Source organism: Plecotus auritus, assembly GCF_963455305.1.
Source record: "Plecotus auritus genome assembly, chromosome: 2".
In the NCBI taxonomy this organism is placed as follows: Eukaryota; Metazoa; Chordata; class Mammalia; order Chiroptera; family Vespertilionidae; genus Plecotus; species Plecotus auritus.
In genome coordinates, this window is record NC_137771.1 from 96,205,768 (window position 1) to 96,222,505 (window position 16,738).

Genomic DNA, 16,738 nt, shown 5'->3' on the forward strand with positions numbered 1-16,738 from the left:
GTGTGCAGGAGGCAGCTGATCGATGTTTCTCTCTCATCGATGTTTCTAGCTCTCTATCCCTCTCCCTTCCTCTCTGTAAAATATCAATAAAATATATTTAAAAACAAACAAACAAACATGAAAACATAGCTTGATTGTGGAGGGAAAAATCACAAAACTAGAAGATAGGTTACACCTTTATATAGGTTACACCCTCCTATAGGCAACCCTTGCCCAGAAATCTTTCATGCCACAATCCATGTGAGACATATGAACCTTGACTTACAGGGGGAAAAGTCCGAGACAAACTGAATTAGGCTAATTCAAGATATGGGGATAGGTATGGAGAACTTTTTAAAGGTTGAGAATGATTTTCAGGTAAAACACTAAGTGCTCAAAGTATAAAATTCAGGTCAAGCTTCTAGTAACTGAAGACCCTGTAAGTAAAGAAGAATAGTTGGATGGTTAGGCAGTTTCCACAGACAAACTACCTGAATTCAAATTCTGTATTCAACTTACTAGTTTTGCAGACTTAGGCAAGTTTAAGATTTCTCTGATCTGTAGGCACCTCATGTATAAAGTGGAAAAATTATAAAAATAATAGCATCTACCCCAAAGCTTGTGAAGATCCACAAGGCAATTGTTAGGATTTACAACAATGCCTAGCACGAACCAAGTGCCAAAAAAGTAAGCTGTTATTATTGTTCAGATACTGGATAAATAAATGTATTTACTCATCATGACACTGGAGCTGGCAGAGCTGATACTAAGAATGTTATTTTAAGGAACACTATCAAAGATCATGGATGCTAAAGTCAAACTACCTTATTAAAATGTCATCTCCAACATGGCACACCTAGTATAACCTTAGGCAAGTTGCTTCTCCGTGCCTCGGTTTCCTCAACTGTAAAAACTGGGGAAATAATAGTAATGACAAATCAGAGATTTGTCTTGGCAATGGTTCACACAAAGTACTCAAGAAATATTGTCTCTCTATGTCTCCAGGACTGATGAAATATTAAAGTTCAAGGGGGCTTAAGGAATGTGCCTAAGGTCACACAGCAAGCTAACAAGAAGGCTGGTATTACATTCCAAATTAGTCAAGAGCTCTTCCTTATGATGGAAGATGCTTTTAAAATGACAGCGTATCACTACTCTGCATGACACTTGATTGTTGCCTCCTACTCCATTCAGAGTCAAAACTAAAATGCTTTACAAGGCCTCATAAAATCTGCCCAACTTCAACATTTTGAACCTACTACTTTCCTCTCACACTTATCCACTTCAGCTACTCTGCTCTCCTTGAACAACAGGTATACCTCAGGGCCTTGGTACTTGTACTTACTGTTTCTTCTGCCTAAAATGCTTTCCCTAGCTAGTTGTATACTAGGTGTACCAGTTAATAATGCGGATTTTTTTCACTAGATGGAGTTAAACATATCTATACTAATAAAAGAGTAATATGCTAATTAGACCAGGAGACCTTCTGACGTCCTTCCGGACAAAGCCATGGTGGTGGGGCCGAGGTAGAGGCGGTTAGGGGTGATCAGGCTGTCAGGGGAAGGGCAATTGGGGGCGATCAGGCTGTCAGGGGAAGGGCAATTGGGGGCGATCAGGCCTGCAAGGGGGAGGGCAGCTGGGGGTGATCAGGCTGGCAGGGGGGGCAGTTGGTGGTGATCAGGCCAGCAGGGGAAGGGCAGTTGGGGGTGATCAGGCTGGCAGGGGGCCAGTTGGGGGCAATCAGGCTGGCAGGGGAAGGGCAGTTGTGGGTGATCAGGCCAGCAGGCTGAGGCGGTTAAGGGTGATCAGGCAGGGAGGCAGAGTGGTCAGGGGCGATCAAGCAGGCAGGCGAGCAGTTAGGAGCCAGTGGTCCCAGATTGCGAGATGGATGTCTGACTGTGGGATGGGCCTAAACCGGCAGTCGTACATGCCCCGAGGGGTCCCAGATTGGAAAGAGTCCAGACTGGGCTGAGGGACTCCCCCCACCACCATGCATGAATTTCATGCACTGGGCCTCTAGTGTTGATATATATGCGATTTGATATGTATGCTATTTTGTTGCATTGACAGCAAGCTTCAAAACTTCTTATGTCAAATTTGCTGAAGTTGTTAACATCATAGATATTTTTACACTTAAAAATGTCAAATTTCATGCCAAAAGAAGAGCATTTGCAGGAAGTTTTAATTCATTACTTTATTTTGAAGAAAAAGTTATCATATACTTCGGGAAGCTTATGGTGAACATGCTCCATCTCAAGATACTTGCGAACGCTGGTTTAAACTCTTTAAAAGTGATGATTTCGATGTGAAAGACAAAGAACGTCCAGGTCAACTGAAAAAGTTTGAAGACCAACAATTACAAGTATTGGATGAAGATGCGTGTCAAACTCAAAAACAACTTGCAGAAATATTAAACGTTGCTCAGCAAACAATTTCAGATCATTTACAAGAAATGGGAAAGATTTTAAAGAAAGGAAGAAGGGTGCCACATCAACTGAAGAAAAGACAAATGGAAAACCAAAAAGTCATCAGTAAAATGTTGCTTCAACAGCATGAAAGTCTTTTTTGCATCGAATTGTGACTGGTGATGAAAAGTGGATTTATTTTGAGAATCCAAAATGCACAAAATCATGGGTTGATCCAGGTCAACCATCAACATCAACTGCAAGCCAAATCTCTTTGGAAGGAAGGCAATGCTCTGCGTTTGGTGGGATCAGGAAGGTGTGGTGTATTATGAGTTTCTAAAACCAGGTGAAACCATTAATACTGATCGCTACTGACAACAAATAATTTTGAACCACGCTTTGATCATGAAAGACCAGAATGTGCCAGAAGACACGGCAAAGTAATTTTGCTTTATGATGACACACCATCACACTTCAAAACCAGTTAAAGACACGTTAAAAGATCTTGCCTGGGAAGTATTAACCCACCCACTGTATTCACCAGACCTTGCTCCTTCAGATTAACACTTGTTCTGATCGATGCCACACGCACTTGCTGAGCAGCACTTCAAAACGTATGAAGAGGAAAATTGGGTCTCTGAATGGTTTGCCTCAAAACAAGAAAAGTTCTATTGGGACGATATCCACAAATTAGCTAAAAATGGGGGAAATGTGTAGCTAGCAATGGACATTACTTTGAATAAAGTGCTTTTGATGTTTCTCTTGAAATTATTGTGTTTTCTTTGATTACAAAATCTGCCATTATTAACTGGTACACCTAGTACAGTGGTCAGCAAATTGCAGCTCGCGAGCCACATGCGGCTCTTTGACCCCTTGAGTGTGGCTCTTCCACAAAATACCAAGTGCAGGTGCGCACGTACAGTGCGATTGAAACTTCGTGGCCCATGCGCAGAAGTCGGTTTTCGGCTCTCAAAAGAAATTTCAATCGTTGTACTGTTGATTAATGAGTTTGCTGACCACTGACCTAGTATATTGCTGGTTCTTTTGCCAACCTCAATTCTTTACGTAAACTATACTTCCTCAGTCAAGTTTCCCTGACCAGTTCATTTTCATCGCAACACCCACACTACCACACAGATATTGCCTTTCTTTACTTAATTTTTCTCCAAGTTGCCACACTACCTAATATAATTCTGTTAGTCTCTTCCTATTATAACACAAACCCTATGAGAGCAAAATTTTAATGTTTAATCCACTGTTCTATCCCTAAAACCTATATTATCTAACCTATAGAAGGAACGCAGTAAGTACTTGTTTGATCCATTAAATGATCCTATGTAAGAGTAATATGCAAATCGAACGGCAAAACGACCAGTTGCTATGACACGCAATAATCACCAGGGGGCAGCCACTCAACTCAGGAGCTGCCCCCTGGTGGTCAGTGTGCTCCCAAAGGGGGAGTGCTGCTCAGCCAGAAGCCAGGCTCATGGCTGGCGAGTGCAGCGGTGGTGGAGGGAGCCTCTCCTGGGTCTTGGACTGCAAGACGGCGCAGACCAGGCTGAGGGACACCCCTCCCACCCCAGTGCACAAACGTCGTGCACTGGGCCTCTAGTTTATATAGAATAACAAACTGTATTCAATACGCTACAGATGGTTTATACTGGCTATACCAGCCGTGGGCAAACTACGGCCCGCAGGGCCGGATCCGGCCCGTTCGGCTGTTCTATCCGGCCCGCGGAGCCGAAAGAGCGGAGGGTTCTCTTGCTCTCCCCTCCGCTCCTATACTTTGAATTTATATTAGTTCACACAAACACTCCATCCATGCTTTTGTTCCGGCCCTCCGGTCCAGTTTAAGAACCCACTGTGGCCCTCGAGTCAAAAAGTTTGCCCACCCCTGGGCTATACCATACTCTTACCCTTGACAGCAAACATTTTGTTCTTGCTCAGGTATCTCCAGTGCTTCACAGTACACATACCTATTTCTTGAATGCAATACCCCAAATGATTTAATCACCTCCCTCACCAAGAAAAACCTGCTCTTTGAACCTTTTTCTAAAGCTTAATATAATTTCTATAATTTACAAGTCTGCCAAGTTTCACTCAAAATTCTTAAGAAATTACCAAAAGCTTATCTAGCTCCTAATGCTTCGGAGAATAAGGATGTACATCATGATGCCCAGTGTTTGAGAGTCATTCCCATGAATGACCCCAGTTTCTATTGTAATTAAATGTCATCTCAAGAAATAATTAGGTTAATGATAAAAATGCTACAAGCATCTTAGGGCCAGTTAGGTTAACCTTAATAATCCTAGAGTTGTCCCACACTGGAGTTAGGCATAGAGCAGAGACATTCATCCTCCTCAGTTGATCTCTAAGGCAAATTTCATAGAAAATAATAATTGCAGTCTGATTAGGTAAATCAGGAAAACTTAAACTCAACTAGTCAATGGCATAACATCTATATTATAAAAACCCAGTGGCCCTAACGCTATAACGACCAAAGACCAGCACGGGTCAGCAGGGCTGCACGATTTTGCACACTGGGCTTCTAGTCCTAGCTAATAAAGAGGGAATATGTTAATTGACCATCACTCCATCACAAAGATGGCTACACCCACAGCTGAGGCCAAGTTCCCATAAGGAGCCTTAAGGAGCAATCAGCAGGGACCTGAGGCCACCCTCCAATACCCCTGTGGGGCTTGACAGGGGACCTCAGGCCGCGCCCCCCACCTGGCAGGGCTTGACAGGGGACCTCAATGTGCGCTTCCCGTCCTGGTGCTGGGCTAGGGGACCTCAGGCTGCTCCCCCCACCCCAGCGCCAGGCCGGGGGACCTCAGGCCGCGCCCCCCACCAGGTGGGGCTTGACAGGGGACTTCAGGCCACGCTCCCCACCCTGGCACCAAGCCAGGGGACCTGAGGCTGCGCCCCCCTGCCTAGCGGGGCTTAAAAGGGGACCTCAAGGTGCACCCCCAGTGCTGGGTCGGGGGGACTCAGGCTGTGCCCCCCGCCCAGTGGGGCTTGACGGGGGACCTGAGGCTGCACCCCCCTGCCGGTGGAGCTTGACGGGGGACCTGAGGCTGTGCCCCCTCCCGGTGCCAGGCCGGGGGTCCTGAGGCTGCGCCTTCCCACCTGGCGGGGCTTGATGGGGGACCTCAGGCCATGCCCCCCACCCCGTGGGGCTTGACAGGAGATCTCGGGTCATGTCCCCCACCTGGTGGGGCTTGACGGGGGACCTCAAGGCACACCCCCTGCCCCGGTCTGGCTGGGGGACCTCAGACCACACCCCCCATCCTGGCGCTGGGCCAGGGGACCTGAGGCTACGTCCCCTGCCCAGCGGGGCTTGACATGGGCGGAATTGGCTGGGTCTGGATCTAGCCCAATTGGGGGGGGGGGGGGCGGCCAGTGGGTCTGGGTCTCTCGCAATTTTGAGGTGCATGTGGGTGGGCGAGGACTTGACTCTGGGTTCCGTGGTGTGCCCCAGACTCTGATAGGAGGAAGGTTTTCATATACATTTTACTAATTTTCTTTCATCTCTGACACTTCTATTATAGAGAAAGGGCAAATAGCAATATTAAATTATTTCCTCTAATTGAATCCCCTTTTAATGTACACAAATTTCGTGCACCGGCCACTAGTATTACATATAATGATCTTGTGCTAAGGTAGCTAATTTAGGTTCATTATTAACAACTTTCTTCTAAAGCTTTAGGGAAAGGTTTCTTATAAGGAAAGTAATAGTATCATCACAAGAAGGGTGAGTACAATAAGTAAAATATTCTGAGAGCTAGAGACCACACTCACATAACTTTTACTACAGTATATTGTTATAACTAGAGGCCTGGTGCACAAATTTGTGCACAGGTGGGGGCAGGCCGGCCTGCCCCAATCCGGGCTGATTGGGCCTGCCTGGCCAGGGGGAGGGGATGCAGGAGGTTGGCCAGCCCCACCCCCTGGTCAAACTCCCGGTCAAGGGGACAATTTGTATATTAGCCTTTTATTATATAGGACTAGTGGCCCAGTGCACGAAATTCGAGCACATTAAAAGGGGATTCATTAGAGGAAATAATTTAATATTGCTATTTGCCCTTTCTCTATAATAGAAGTGTCAGAGATGAAAGAAAATTAGTAAAATGTATATGAAAACCTTCCTCCTGTCAGTCTGGGGCACACCACAGGACCCAGAGTCAAGTCCTCGCCCACCCACATGCACCTCAAAATTGCGGGAGACCCAGTCCCGCTGGCCCTCCCCCACCAATGGGCTAGATCCAGACCCAGCCAGTCCCACCCTTGTCAAGCCCCGCTGGGCAGGGTACATAGCCTCAGGTCCCCTGGCCCAGCGCCAGGATGGGGGGTGTGGCCTGAGGTCCCCCAGCCAGACCGGGGCAGGGGGCGTGCCTTGAGGTCCCCCATCAAGCCCCACCAGGTGGGGGGCATGGCCTGAGGTCCCCCATCAAGCCCCGCCAGGCCGGGAGGCGCAGCCTCAGGACCCCCGGCCTGGCACCGGGAGGGGGCACAGCCTCAGGTCCCCCGTCAAGCTCCACCGGCAGGGGGGCACAGCCTGAGTCACCCCTGACCCAGCACTGGGGGTGCACCTTGAGGTCCCCCGCCAAGCCCCACTGGGTGGGGAGCACGGCCTGAGGTCCCCTCTTAAGCCCCGCCAGGCAGGGGGGTGCAGCCTCAGGTCCCCTGGCCTGGTGCTGGGGTGGGGAGCGCGGCCTGAAGTCCCCTGTCAAGTCCCACCAGGTGGGGGACACGGCCTGAGGTCCCCCAGCCTGGCGCTGGGGCGGGGGGAGCAGCCTGAGGTCCCCTAGTCCAGCACCAGGACGCGAAGTGCACATTGAGGTCCCCCATCAAGCCCTGCTGGGTGGGGGGGATGCGGCCTGAGGTCCCCTGTCAAGCCCCACAGGGGAGGGGGAGCGCGTAGCCTCAGGTCCCTGCTGATTGCTCCTTAAGGCTCCTTATGGGAACTTGGCCTCAGCTGTGGGTGCAGCCATCTTTGTGATGGAGTGATGGTCAATTAACATATTCCCTATTTATTAGATAGGATTGTACTATTTTATTATTAGTTGTTATTGTTAATCTCAAAAGTTTTTCACAGATATGTATGTATAGGAAAAAACATAGTACAGGTATACCTTGGAGATATTGCAGGTTTGGTTCCATATCACTAAAAGAAAGTGAATGTCACAATAAAGACAGTCACAATGCTTATAAAAGTTATGTTTACACTATACTTTAGTCTACTAAGTATGCAATAGCACTGTCTTTAAAAAACTACAATTCCTAAGTTTAAAAATATTGCTAAAAATGCCAACCATCAGCTGAGCTGTTACAGTAGTAACTTCAAAGATCGCCGATGACAGATTACCATAGTATAATAACACTAACATTTGAAATAGTGTGAAAATGATCAAAATGTGACAAAGAGACATGACATGAACAAATACTGTTGGAAAAATGGCACCAATAGACTTGCTCAAGGCAGGGTTACTATAAACCTTCAACATGTATAGCTGTATATATAGAATTTGGTACTATCTGTGATTATGGCATTTACTGGAGGTCTGGGAATATATCCCCTGTGAAAAAGAGGGACTACTGTATATAAATTCCATATATATAAATTTACATTTTGCAATTTAACACTACACATTAGCAGGTATATAGGTCTATACCAGTGGTTGGCAAACTGCGGCTTGCGAGCCACATGCGGCTCATGAGCCGTGGTTTGCTGTTTTGTTGACTAATGAGTTTGCCAACCACTGACTTAGGGGCTTAATCACAAGGAATAACAACAGCCTGTAATTATTGGAATCGAGAGTCTAGGTCAGTGTGTATATACACACACACACACACACACACACACACACTAGTGGCCCGATGCATGAATGAAGATTTGTGCAAGAATGGGCCTTCGTTCCCCTGGCTGCCGGCACTGCCTTCGCTCTGGCTGGAGCAACCTTTCCGCTCCGGCCCAGAGCCGCCTTTCTGCCTTCCCGCGCTGCCCAGAGGCCAAGAGTGGCTGGGGTGGTGCGGAATGCCTACATCATCGTGGTGACGACACAAGCGTCCCACCCCATCCCCTGCTGCTCAGCGCCTGCATATGCAAATTAACCTGCCATCTTTGTTGGGCTCATTTGCATACTCACTCCTGATTGGCTGGTGGGCATCACGAAGGTACAGTCAATTAGCATGTTACTCTTTTATTGGGTAGATATATACATACATATATACATACACACACATATATTTTATATATATATACACACACACACACACACACTTTTATTGATTTCAGAGAGGAAGGGAGAGAGAAACATCGATGATAGAGAATCATCAATTGGCCACCTCCTGCATACCCCCACTGGGGATTGAGCCCAAAACCCAGGCATGTGTCCTGATCGGGAATTGCGACCTCCTGGTTCATGGGTCAATGCTCAACCACTGAGTCACACTGGCCGGGCAAGACCAACTATTGTTAAAACGATTTCCTTGACCCACATCTTTTCTAAATCAGGTTTGGGATTATATTTCAAAGAATTAGAACTATCACATCAAAAGTGGATCTTTCTGGGACACTGGAAATAAATGAAAATTATTTAAAACCTTAAAGGCTATTTTTAAAATGTATAGTGCCAGACCATACAATAGGTAGGAGCTGGGTTCTAAAACCAGACTGCCTGGGTTTAAATCTTGAGTCTCTCACTTAGTACAACCTTGGCCAAGTTAACTTAATTTTTCTGTGCTTCAGTATCATCTGTAAAACATGGGAAATAACAGTATATACCACCATCGGGCCATCATAAGGATTAAATGAGTTAATATTTGTTCAGTGATTTGAGCAGTTCCTGGTACTTGGTAAGTACAAACAAGTCAATGCATGTAAAAATATAAATGTTTAGCCCTGGACGGTTTTGCTCAGTGACTATAGAGCATCAGCCTGTGGACTGAGGGTTGAGAGTTCAATTCTGATCAAGGGCACTGACCAAGGGCAGGTACCTCAGTCCCTGGCTCCGGTAGGGGCATGTGTGGGAGGCGACCAATGGGTGTATCTCTCTCACATATATGTCCCTCTCTCTCTCCCCCTCCCTACCATTCTCTCTCTTAAAAAAGGGGGGGGGTTGGGGATAAATATTCTTGGGTGAGGATTAACAAATATATATATTTTATGTAACACACATACATATTTTTTCTAAGTAAATGTTTAAAACCATCCAAAAGGCTGAGCTAGCTAATGAGTGACAAATGTAAAAGCCACTAGAAAGCCTTCAGGAAGCTTAAAACTGTTTTTTTAATATTTACCTTTTCTAAATGTTCTACTTTGAATAGTGTCCATATAAATATTCAGTATCCTCTAAAGAACTGTTCAGACACTACAGTATATCCAGCATTTAGTGTGAGCAGCATGTACTTGCTTTCATATTCAACTGCTTTCTGTTAAACATTTTCAAATAATAGAAAATGGAACACATATAAACCAAATATTCCATATACCCAATGTTCTGTGGGGAAGGGGAAGAATTAAAGACTATCTCAGTATCACTCATATTGCAGAGGCCTAAAAAAGTTATTTATTACTATCAAACCTAGTATTTGAATATGTAAATAAAATGTACCTGAATGACTCCTCAAAGTGAATCTGAACTGTTCCTGAAATAAAATGAATGAACCATAATACTATAGGACTTTAATTTTTTAAAATGTTTTTTATTGATTTTAGAGAGAAAGGGAGAAAGAAACATAGATGAGTCCACAACCTGGGCTTGTGCCCTGAAGGGGAATCAAACCCAGACCTCTCCGTTCAACCACTGCATAGCATAAGATTTGTACTGTACTGGCATAAACAATGTAACAGTGCCACACTGTGACCTCGATGAGACACAAAATGAGACAAAGTCTAGTTAAAACTTTAGACTCCATTTGCTGTCCTCTAAGTCAAATTGTGACGATAATAAAGCAGCTTTCAAAGGTCCTTAATGAAAAACTTCACTGTCCAGCTGAGTAAAGCAAATGATTGAGGAGTCCCACTGGTTGCACAGCAATGAAGTGTTGGGCCGTCTGGTGGCAAAGATTTCTCCTATCTCTCAATCCCAAGTTGCTGGGATATATCTACCGCTTTTCTAAAATGTCTGGAAACGAGTCAGATAATGCTGACGCAAAAACAGTCGATATAAGAATATTGTTTTAAAATCCATTCTCTTTTATGTTCTTGTTTGAGATTTCCTAGCATAAACACGAAAAACAAATATACTGATTTCAGTTAAGCAATGGTTAGCCTCTGCAACATATACAGGTATGTATTTCACTTGGCCATATCCATTCTTATATTAGCTTAACTATAGACAAAGTGCTTGGGTCTGAAGGAGCTGACAATTTCCACTACTTCTTTCAGGGGTCCTCCCAAAGAAGCGTTATAGTCAGGCCAAAAATGCCAGGCCTTAAACCCAAGGACTTGGTCTTACTTTGTCTCACGTTTACAAGTTGGCAAATAAGCTGCCAATAAAATATCGTGTGGATGATGCTGTAAAGAGTAGAGGGGTGCAAGATGAAGTGCACAAACTATAGCTGTGGGATGGTCCAAAAGAGTGACCCTAGCACTCCTTCTCCTCTCAGTTTTCTGGTTCTAAAGCAGACCCCCGTAGCAGGACGACCGGCACTGCATGCGGAAGGAAGTAACGTTTCAGGGCTGGCCCGGGTGCCGCACTGCTCCTCGGATCCCCAGCACCGAGGCTTCGAGTGCAGCGGCCCGGGACCGCCGATCGGACCAGGTGGGAGGACTAGGAAGGCGCGACCGCACCGTGACCGCAGCCGCCTAGTGCGCGGGACCTGTAGAGGCCGCTCGCGCCCACGCCTCCCAGAGGAACGACGCGCGGCAGGCCGCGGCCACCTCAGACTCAACAGACGCAGCCTCCGGGAGTGGAACTCGCAGGCCAGCCGCGGCGCCCCACGTTTCCCGCCCCACAACGTATCGAGCGGGGAAAGGCAAAGTTTGGCTCTCGCCGTTAGGCCTGAACTTTCCCGCCCGCCGGTGCAAGTCTCCACCGTCTGCCACTCGGCAGTCCCCAGGGCTCCGGCCTTCTGTACTGCTGAGACTTACTCAGACTGTTCCCGCAGACACTGAGCCTCCGCGGCGGCCATCTTGAACTTCCTGACTCCTCGGTGGCGGTGGCGGTGGCGGCGGCTGCCCGGACGGTGGAGCCTACTGTAAAGGGAGGAAGAGGGAGCAGAGCCGTCGCGCATGTGCTAAGCGCGCAGGGAACCGTGGAGCTCTGAGTCCGCTCTAAGAATCCAGATATAAAAGTGCATCCGGGAACAGGGCGAGCGAGCGTGATGACGCAACTTCCCCAGGCGGGGGGTGGGGCGCGAGGAGCGGTGGGCGGCGACTGCTAAGGGTTCGAGGCCGAGCGACAGGCATGCGCTCTGCGCTAGTCAACGTTAGAACGGAACGTTTAGGTCTGGGAACTTGCTGGAGAGGGAGGAAAGGGAGTCCGTGAGATACCGGTATCATGTATTTTCACTGAGGCCCAGAAATTGAGTTAAAATTCTCAATTTAGGGCAAACGAAATGATGATTTTGCTTCTGAGCTGCGTGGATGCCTTTTTACTGGCTAGATAATTCAACCAGAAGTAGCATTAAGGGAAAGTTTGTAGAAAGGCATATTGAGAATACTGGAAAGTTAGAGCTGCACTTAGAACGTAAATGTATTTTAATATGTAACCGTTATTGATACATTTACTTAAAACATGAACTTTGTTTCAATTTTTGCCAAATCCAGGGATAATGCCAGGAGTCGTTAGAGTCACTGGTTCTGTAAATTGAAGTTTTAAGTAATATTTTTGGTTCAAATCATCTATATTTTTCTATAATAATGGACTACAGTAATGGGACTAGATGAAATACTGTATAAAAACATTTATTGACTCTTGGAGAGCTTTCAGCACCGTGTAGGATTTTATATCGCTCTCGGGGAAAGAAAATACCATTCTCCTTACTCCGGCACCTGGAAGCAGGGTGACCATTAATTTCATTCTTAAAATCAATTGAGTTTGGTTTGTCCTGGAAGTTTGAGCTCAGAATATCTGGGCTTCTCATATATCTTAAATTTTCAGAGGGGAAGAGTTACAAATATTCTTTAAAAATAAGTACCTGTTTGGCTGAGTCCCAAACGTGTTAAAATGTTAAGTGTTTTCCCCACATGGACTCTATTAATATGGAATAATAAGTTAACCTTTGGATAATTATTGATTTTTGTGGGTTCCCCATTGTAGCATTTCTTTATATAGTTCTTAATTATATTATTTTCTTCAGGAAGGATTTCTCTTTCCTTAACAATCAGGTTCAGGTATAATAACTTGAAATACTTTTTTCAAAGGAATAAGTTTTCAGAGATATGTTAAAAATGGTTTATATTTTAACCATATGCTTATTTATGTACTAATAGTGTATAAGTTGGGATTTCAGAGTTCTAACTATTCCTCCCTCGTCCCTATATATCTTTTCAAAGTATTACTAATTCAGCCTTGTATGCACAGTTCATTGTATTATCTGCTCCCTGCCCTCATGAAGGCAAGGCAATGTGTCATTTTGTCAATAGCTCAAATATGTTATTAAAATAACAAAAAATATGCCGAAACCGGTTTGGCTCAGTGGATAGAGCGTCAGCCTGCGGACTGAAAGGTCCCGGGTTCGATTCCGGTCAAGGGCACGTACCTTGGTTGTGGGCACATCCCCAGTGGGAGGTGCGCAGGAGGCAGCTGATCGATGTTTCTCTCTCATTGATGTTTCTAACTCTCTATCCCTCCCCCTTCCTCTCTGTAAAATATCAATAAAATATATTAAAAAAAAATAACAAAAAATAATAAATTATCTATATAAAACCCTATATGCAAACAGGCCGAATGGCAGAACAGCCAAACAACCAGTCGCTATGATGTATGCTGACCACCAGGGCGCGTGCTCAGAACATGGCGGGTGTTGACAGCAGGTGGCAGAGGGCAGAACATGGTGGGTGTTTGGCGAGATGGTGGAGCAGGTAAGCGGGGACACCAGACCAAGGTGGGGCACCAGTCGCTGTCATCGGGGTGAGCCTCTAGTGGTTACTGAAAATTCTTTGCTCCCATGCACCGCGGTCCCACCAGGTGCTTGCTCCTGCTGCCGGCACTGGCCCCGCTCACACCCGCTGATCGCTCGGCACTGTCAGCAGGTGCAAGTGGTGACTGCCAGCCCCGATCACCCCTCAGAGCTTTTCCTCCTACCCCTGCTCCTGAGGGGCAATCGGGGCCAGCAGCTGCCTCTTGCACCCGCTGCTTGTGCCGGCCCCGCTCACACCCGCTGTCGGTGCCCAGCACCGGTCTCAATCGCTTGATGTCGTCAGCGGGTGCAAGCGGCGGCTGCCAGCCCTGATCGCCCCTGAGGGCTTCTCCACCTCCCCCTGCTCCTGAGGGGCGATCAGGGCTGGCAGCTGCTGCGAGCACCACTGCTGGCACTGGCCCCAATTGCTCCACGCCAGCAGTGGGTGTGAGTGGAGCCAGTGCTGTCAGCGGGTGGGAGCGAGGCTGCCAGCAGCCAGAATTTGAATTGAAATCGAACTTCCAAGTCTTTGCTCTTTCCTTCTTACCATGAAGCTTCCCACAGAAATGTAATTTGTTTAGCATCTTATTGAGTACCCACTAACAGCTCTTTCATATTCAAATGTTTTTTTGAGTAAAAGGAAAAGATCACTGTATTGTCGTCCAGAAATACTTATTTTCCCAAGGTCCAGAGGCTGTATTCTCTTTCTTGTTGCTGATTAGTGGAGAGCTTATAGGCCCATCTCGGTTTCCTTAATCATAATATTATATTCCTTGGTCCCCTTTGGCTCCACAATTCTTTGCAGTATGCTTAATGTAAAGATTAAACCTAGCTGGTTTGGCTCAATGGATAGAGTGTCAGCCTGTGGAAGAGTTCCGGGTTCCATTCTGGTCAAGGGCACGTAACTCGGTTTCAGACTCCTCCCTGGCCCAGGCTCTGGTCAGGGTGTTTGCAAGAAGCAACCAATCGAAGTGTTTCTCTCATATGGATATTTCTCTCTGTCTTTCCCTCTCTCTTAAAATCAATGGAAAAATATCCTCAGGAGAGGATTAAAATAAATAAATAAACAAACAAACTAAGCACACTGAGTAGGGGGAAGGTGAATGGGGGAAGTAGGCACAAAGGATGTTCAGGATTGAAGCCAGATTATGACTGGCTAAAGTTTAGATTTGGATAAACCAAGTTTTTAAAAGAGAGCATAGCAGCCCTGCTGGCAAGGCTCAGTGGTTGAGTGTCGACATATGAACAGGTCATTGTTCTATTCCTGGTCAGGGCACATGCCCAGGTTACAGGCTGGATCCCCAGTGTGGGGTATGCAGGAGGCAGCCGATCAATGATTCTCTCTCATCATTGATGTTTCTATCTCTTCTTCTCCCTTCCTCCCTTGACATTGATAAAAATATATTTTTTAAAAGAGTATAACAAAATAAAGTTTTAGAAAATGATGCTAGCAAAATACTTCCTTTAAAATCTTCTCACCAAGGTACTACCAGTATGCAGTGTATACTAGGAAGGGGATTTGTTAAGGACTGACTCAAAACTGTGGACATCCTGGATGGTCAGAAAGACAAACAGGTGGGTCCTAGAGCCCACCTCTAATTATCTGGTTATTAAATTAAGCCTGAAACATCACCAGAGGCAAAAATAAAAAAACTGAAGCTATTTGTACTTCGGGCACATCATGAAAAGGCCGTTCCTTTGGAAAAGACAATAATGCTGGAAAAATAAAAGGCAGTAGGAAGAGGAAGACCAAATATGAGATGGATTGACTCTACCAATGGTTCTCAACCTTTCTAATGCCGTGACCCTTTAATACAGTTCCTCATGCTGTGGTGACCCCCAACCATAAAATTATTTTCGTTGCTACTTCATAACTGTAATTTTGCTACTGTTATGAATCATAATGTAAATATCTGTGTTTTCCGATGGTCTTAGGCGACCCTGCTAGCGGTTCTCAACCTGTGATGAGTTGGGTGGGGGGGTCAGAGGAGATATATACCCTCCTGTCTATAGGTTTCAGAATTCCTCTATCTTGGTACAGGTTAATTCTCAAGGTCCCTTTTTACTTTGTTGTGGCCTTCCCAGAATTCATGAGACGCATCTAGCAATTTTATCTTGCTAAGCCTTGACCATTCTGGCTTTTGTGTTTAGGGAGCAAAAAATAAAATTGCCCCCTTTCTCCTTCCTTCCCTGCATTCTCTCCTTAGGGAGGCTTTTAACCATTTGCTCTCTAGAATCCTTGGCTGGGAAAGATAATGGCTTGTTATTTACAAGCTGGCTTCAAATTGCCCCCAGGGTTTGGCCTTGTTTTAACTTTCCTACCTCAGTTTCCCTATTCCTCTTGCCCTGGAGTTTTCCTAGCTTTTACTGCCCTGTAACAATTCAGCAAGTGTTTATGAAGCAACAAACTTTCCATTTTCAAACTATAATCCCAACTTTTCATTCTTGCTGTTCTTCCTCCGCCAATTCAGGAACTTCCGCTCTGGAAAGCTGCCTAGCTGGAACCCTTTCGTAGCAAGCCTGGTACAAAAGTAGCTTAGGAATTGAACTCACCGGGATAACTCCCCAGAGGGGCGGGGCCTCAGCGAGCTGGCGCTTCCTGGTGGGTGGACTCCCGTTCTACGCCCCGCCCAGGAAGTCGCGTGAGTGCGTGCGTGCGTGCGTAGCAGGAAGGGGTGGGCGGGTCTGCAGTCCTTTGCAGTTCTGGCCCTGAAGCTACGGATCTAGGCAGAGCTTCCTGCTTCTGGTTGGTGCCTTCGTGCTCCCTCCGGGCAGGCGTTTGCTCGGTGGGTCCGAGCCAGCGCTTCAGTCTCTGTCAGTCTCCGCACTGTTGCCGCCATTACAGTCGTGTGGTTTCCCAGCTGCCAAGCCCTGGCGGAGGCCCACCTACCAGAGAATCCCGCGCCCCTAGAACCTCGCGGCGGCCGCATTCAATAAAACGGAGATTGACTGTTTTGCTGAAGAGATCCTGAAAGCTAAGCGCTTGGCGTCCCCCACTCTCCGACCCCCAAACAATACCGAACAGGTTTGCGGGTCCGGAGACGGGATTTTGGGGACAAACTTGCATTTTTGAACATTTCGACTTGTTCTTGCCATCATTTCTTTCAAGCATTATTACTTTCATACAAGATACACATTCCAGAAATAGTTTGATAATGCCTTTGAATTATCTTCCTTCCGTGGAAAAGTGTAAACTAACCAACACTGGCATCGTCAGTCGCGTTAGGCTCATTATAACGTAGGCTGTAAACAAAAATGAAGAGCATCATAACATCCTTTGAAGG

The 16,738-nt window shown here is 46.3% G+C and overlaps 1 protein-coding gene across 4 annotated transcripts in view; it reads right to left on the bottom strand.

Annotated features, from left to right (window-relative positions):
* The window catches only part of PRP4K (pre-mRNA processing factor kinase PRP4K), a 50,406-nt gene extending 38,672 nt beyond the window's left edge, over positions 1–11,734 (bottom strand). For 2 of the 4 annotated variants that reach the window (XR_013959934.1, XR_013959935.1), the window contains exon 1: positions 11,482–11,631. Coding sequence is in view for 2 of the 4 variants with exons in the window: in XM_080656213.1 (XP_080512339.1) it covers positions 11,482–11,624 (143 nt within the window). In the remaining 2 variants the exon portion in view is untranslated. Of the gene's footprint in view, positions 1–11,481 lie in introns of all 4 variants that reach the window. The other 2 variants (XM_080656213.1, XM_080656212.1) reach the window with 1 other exon arrangement.
* Positions 11,735–16,738: the final 5,004 nt, after the last annotated feature.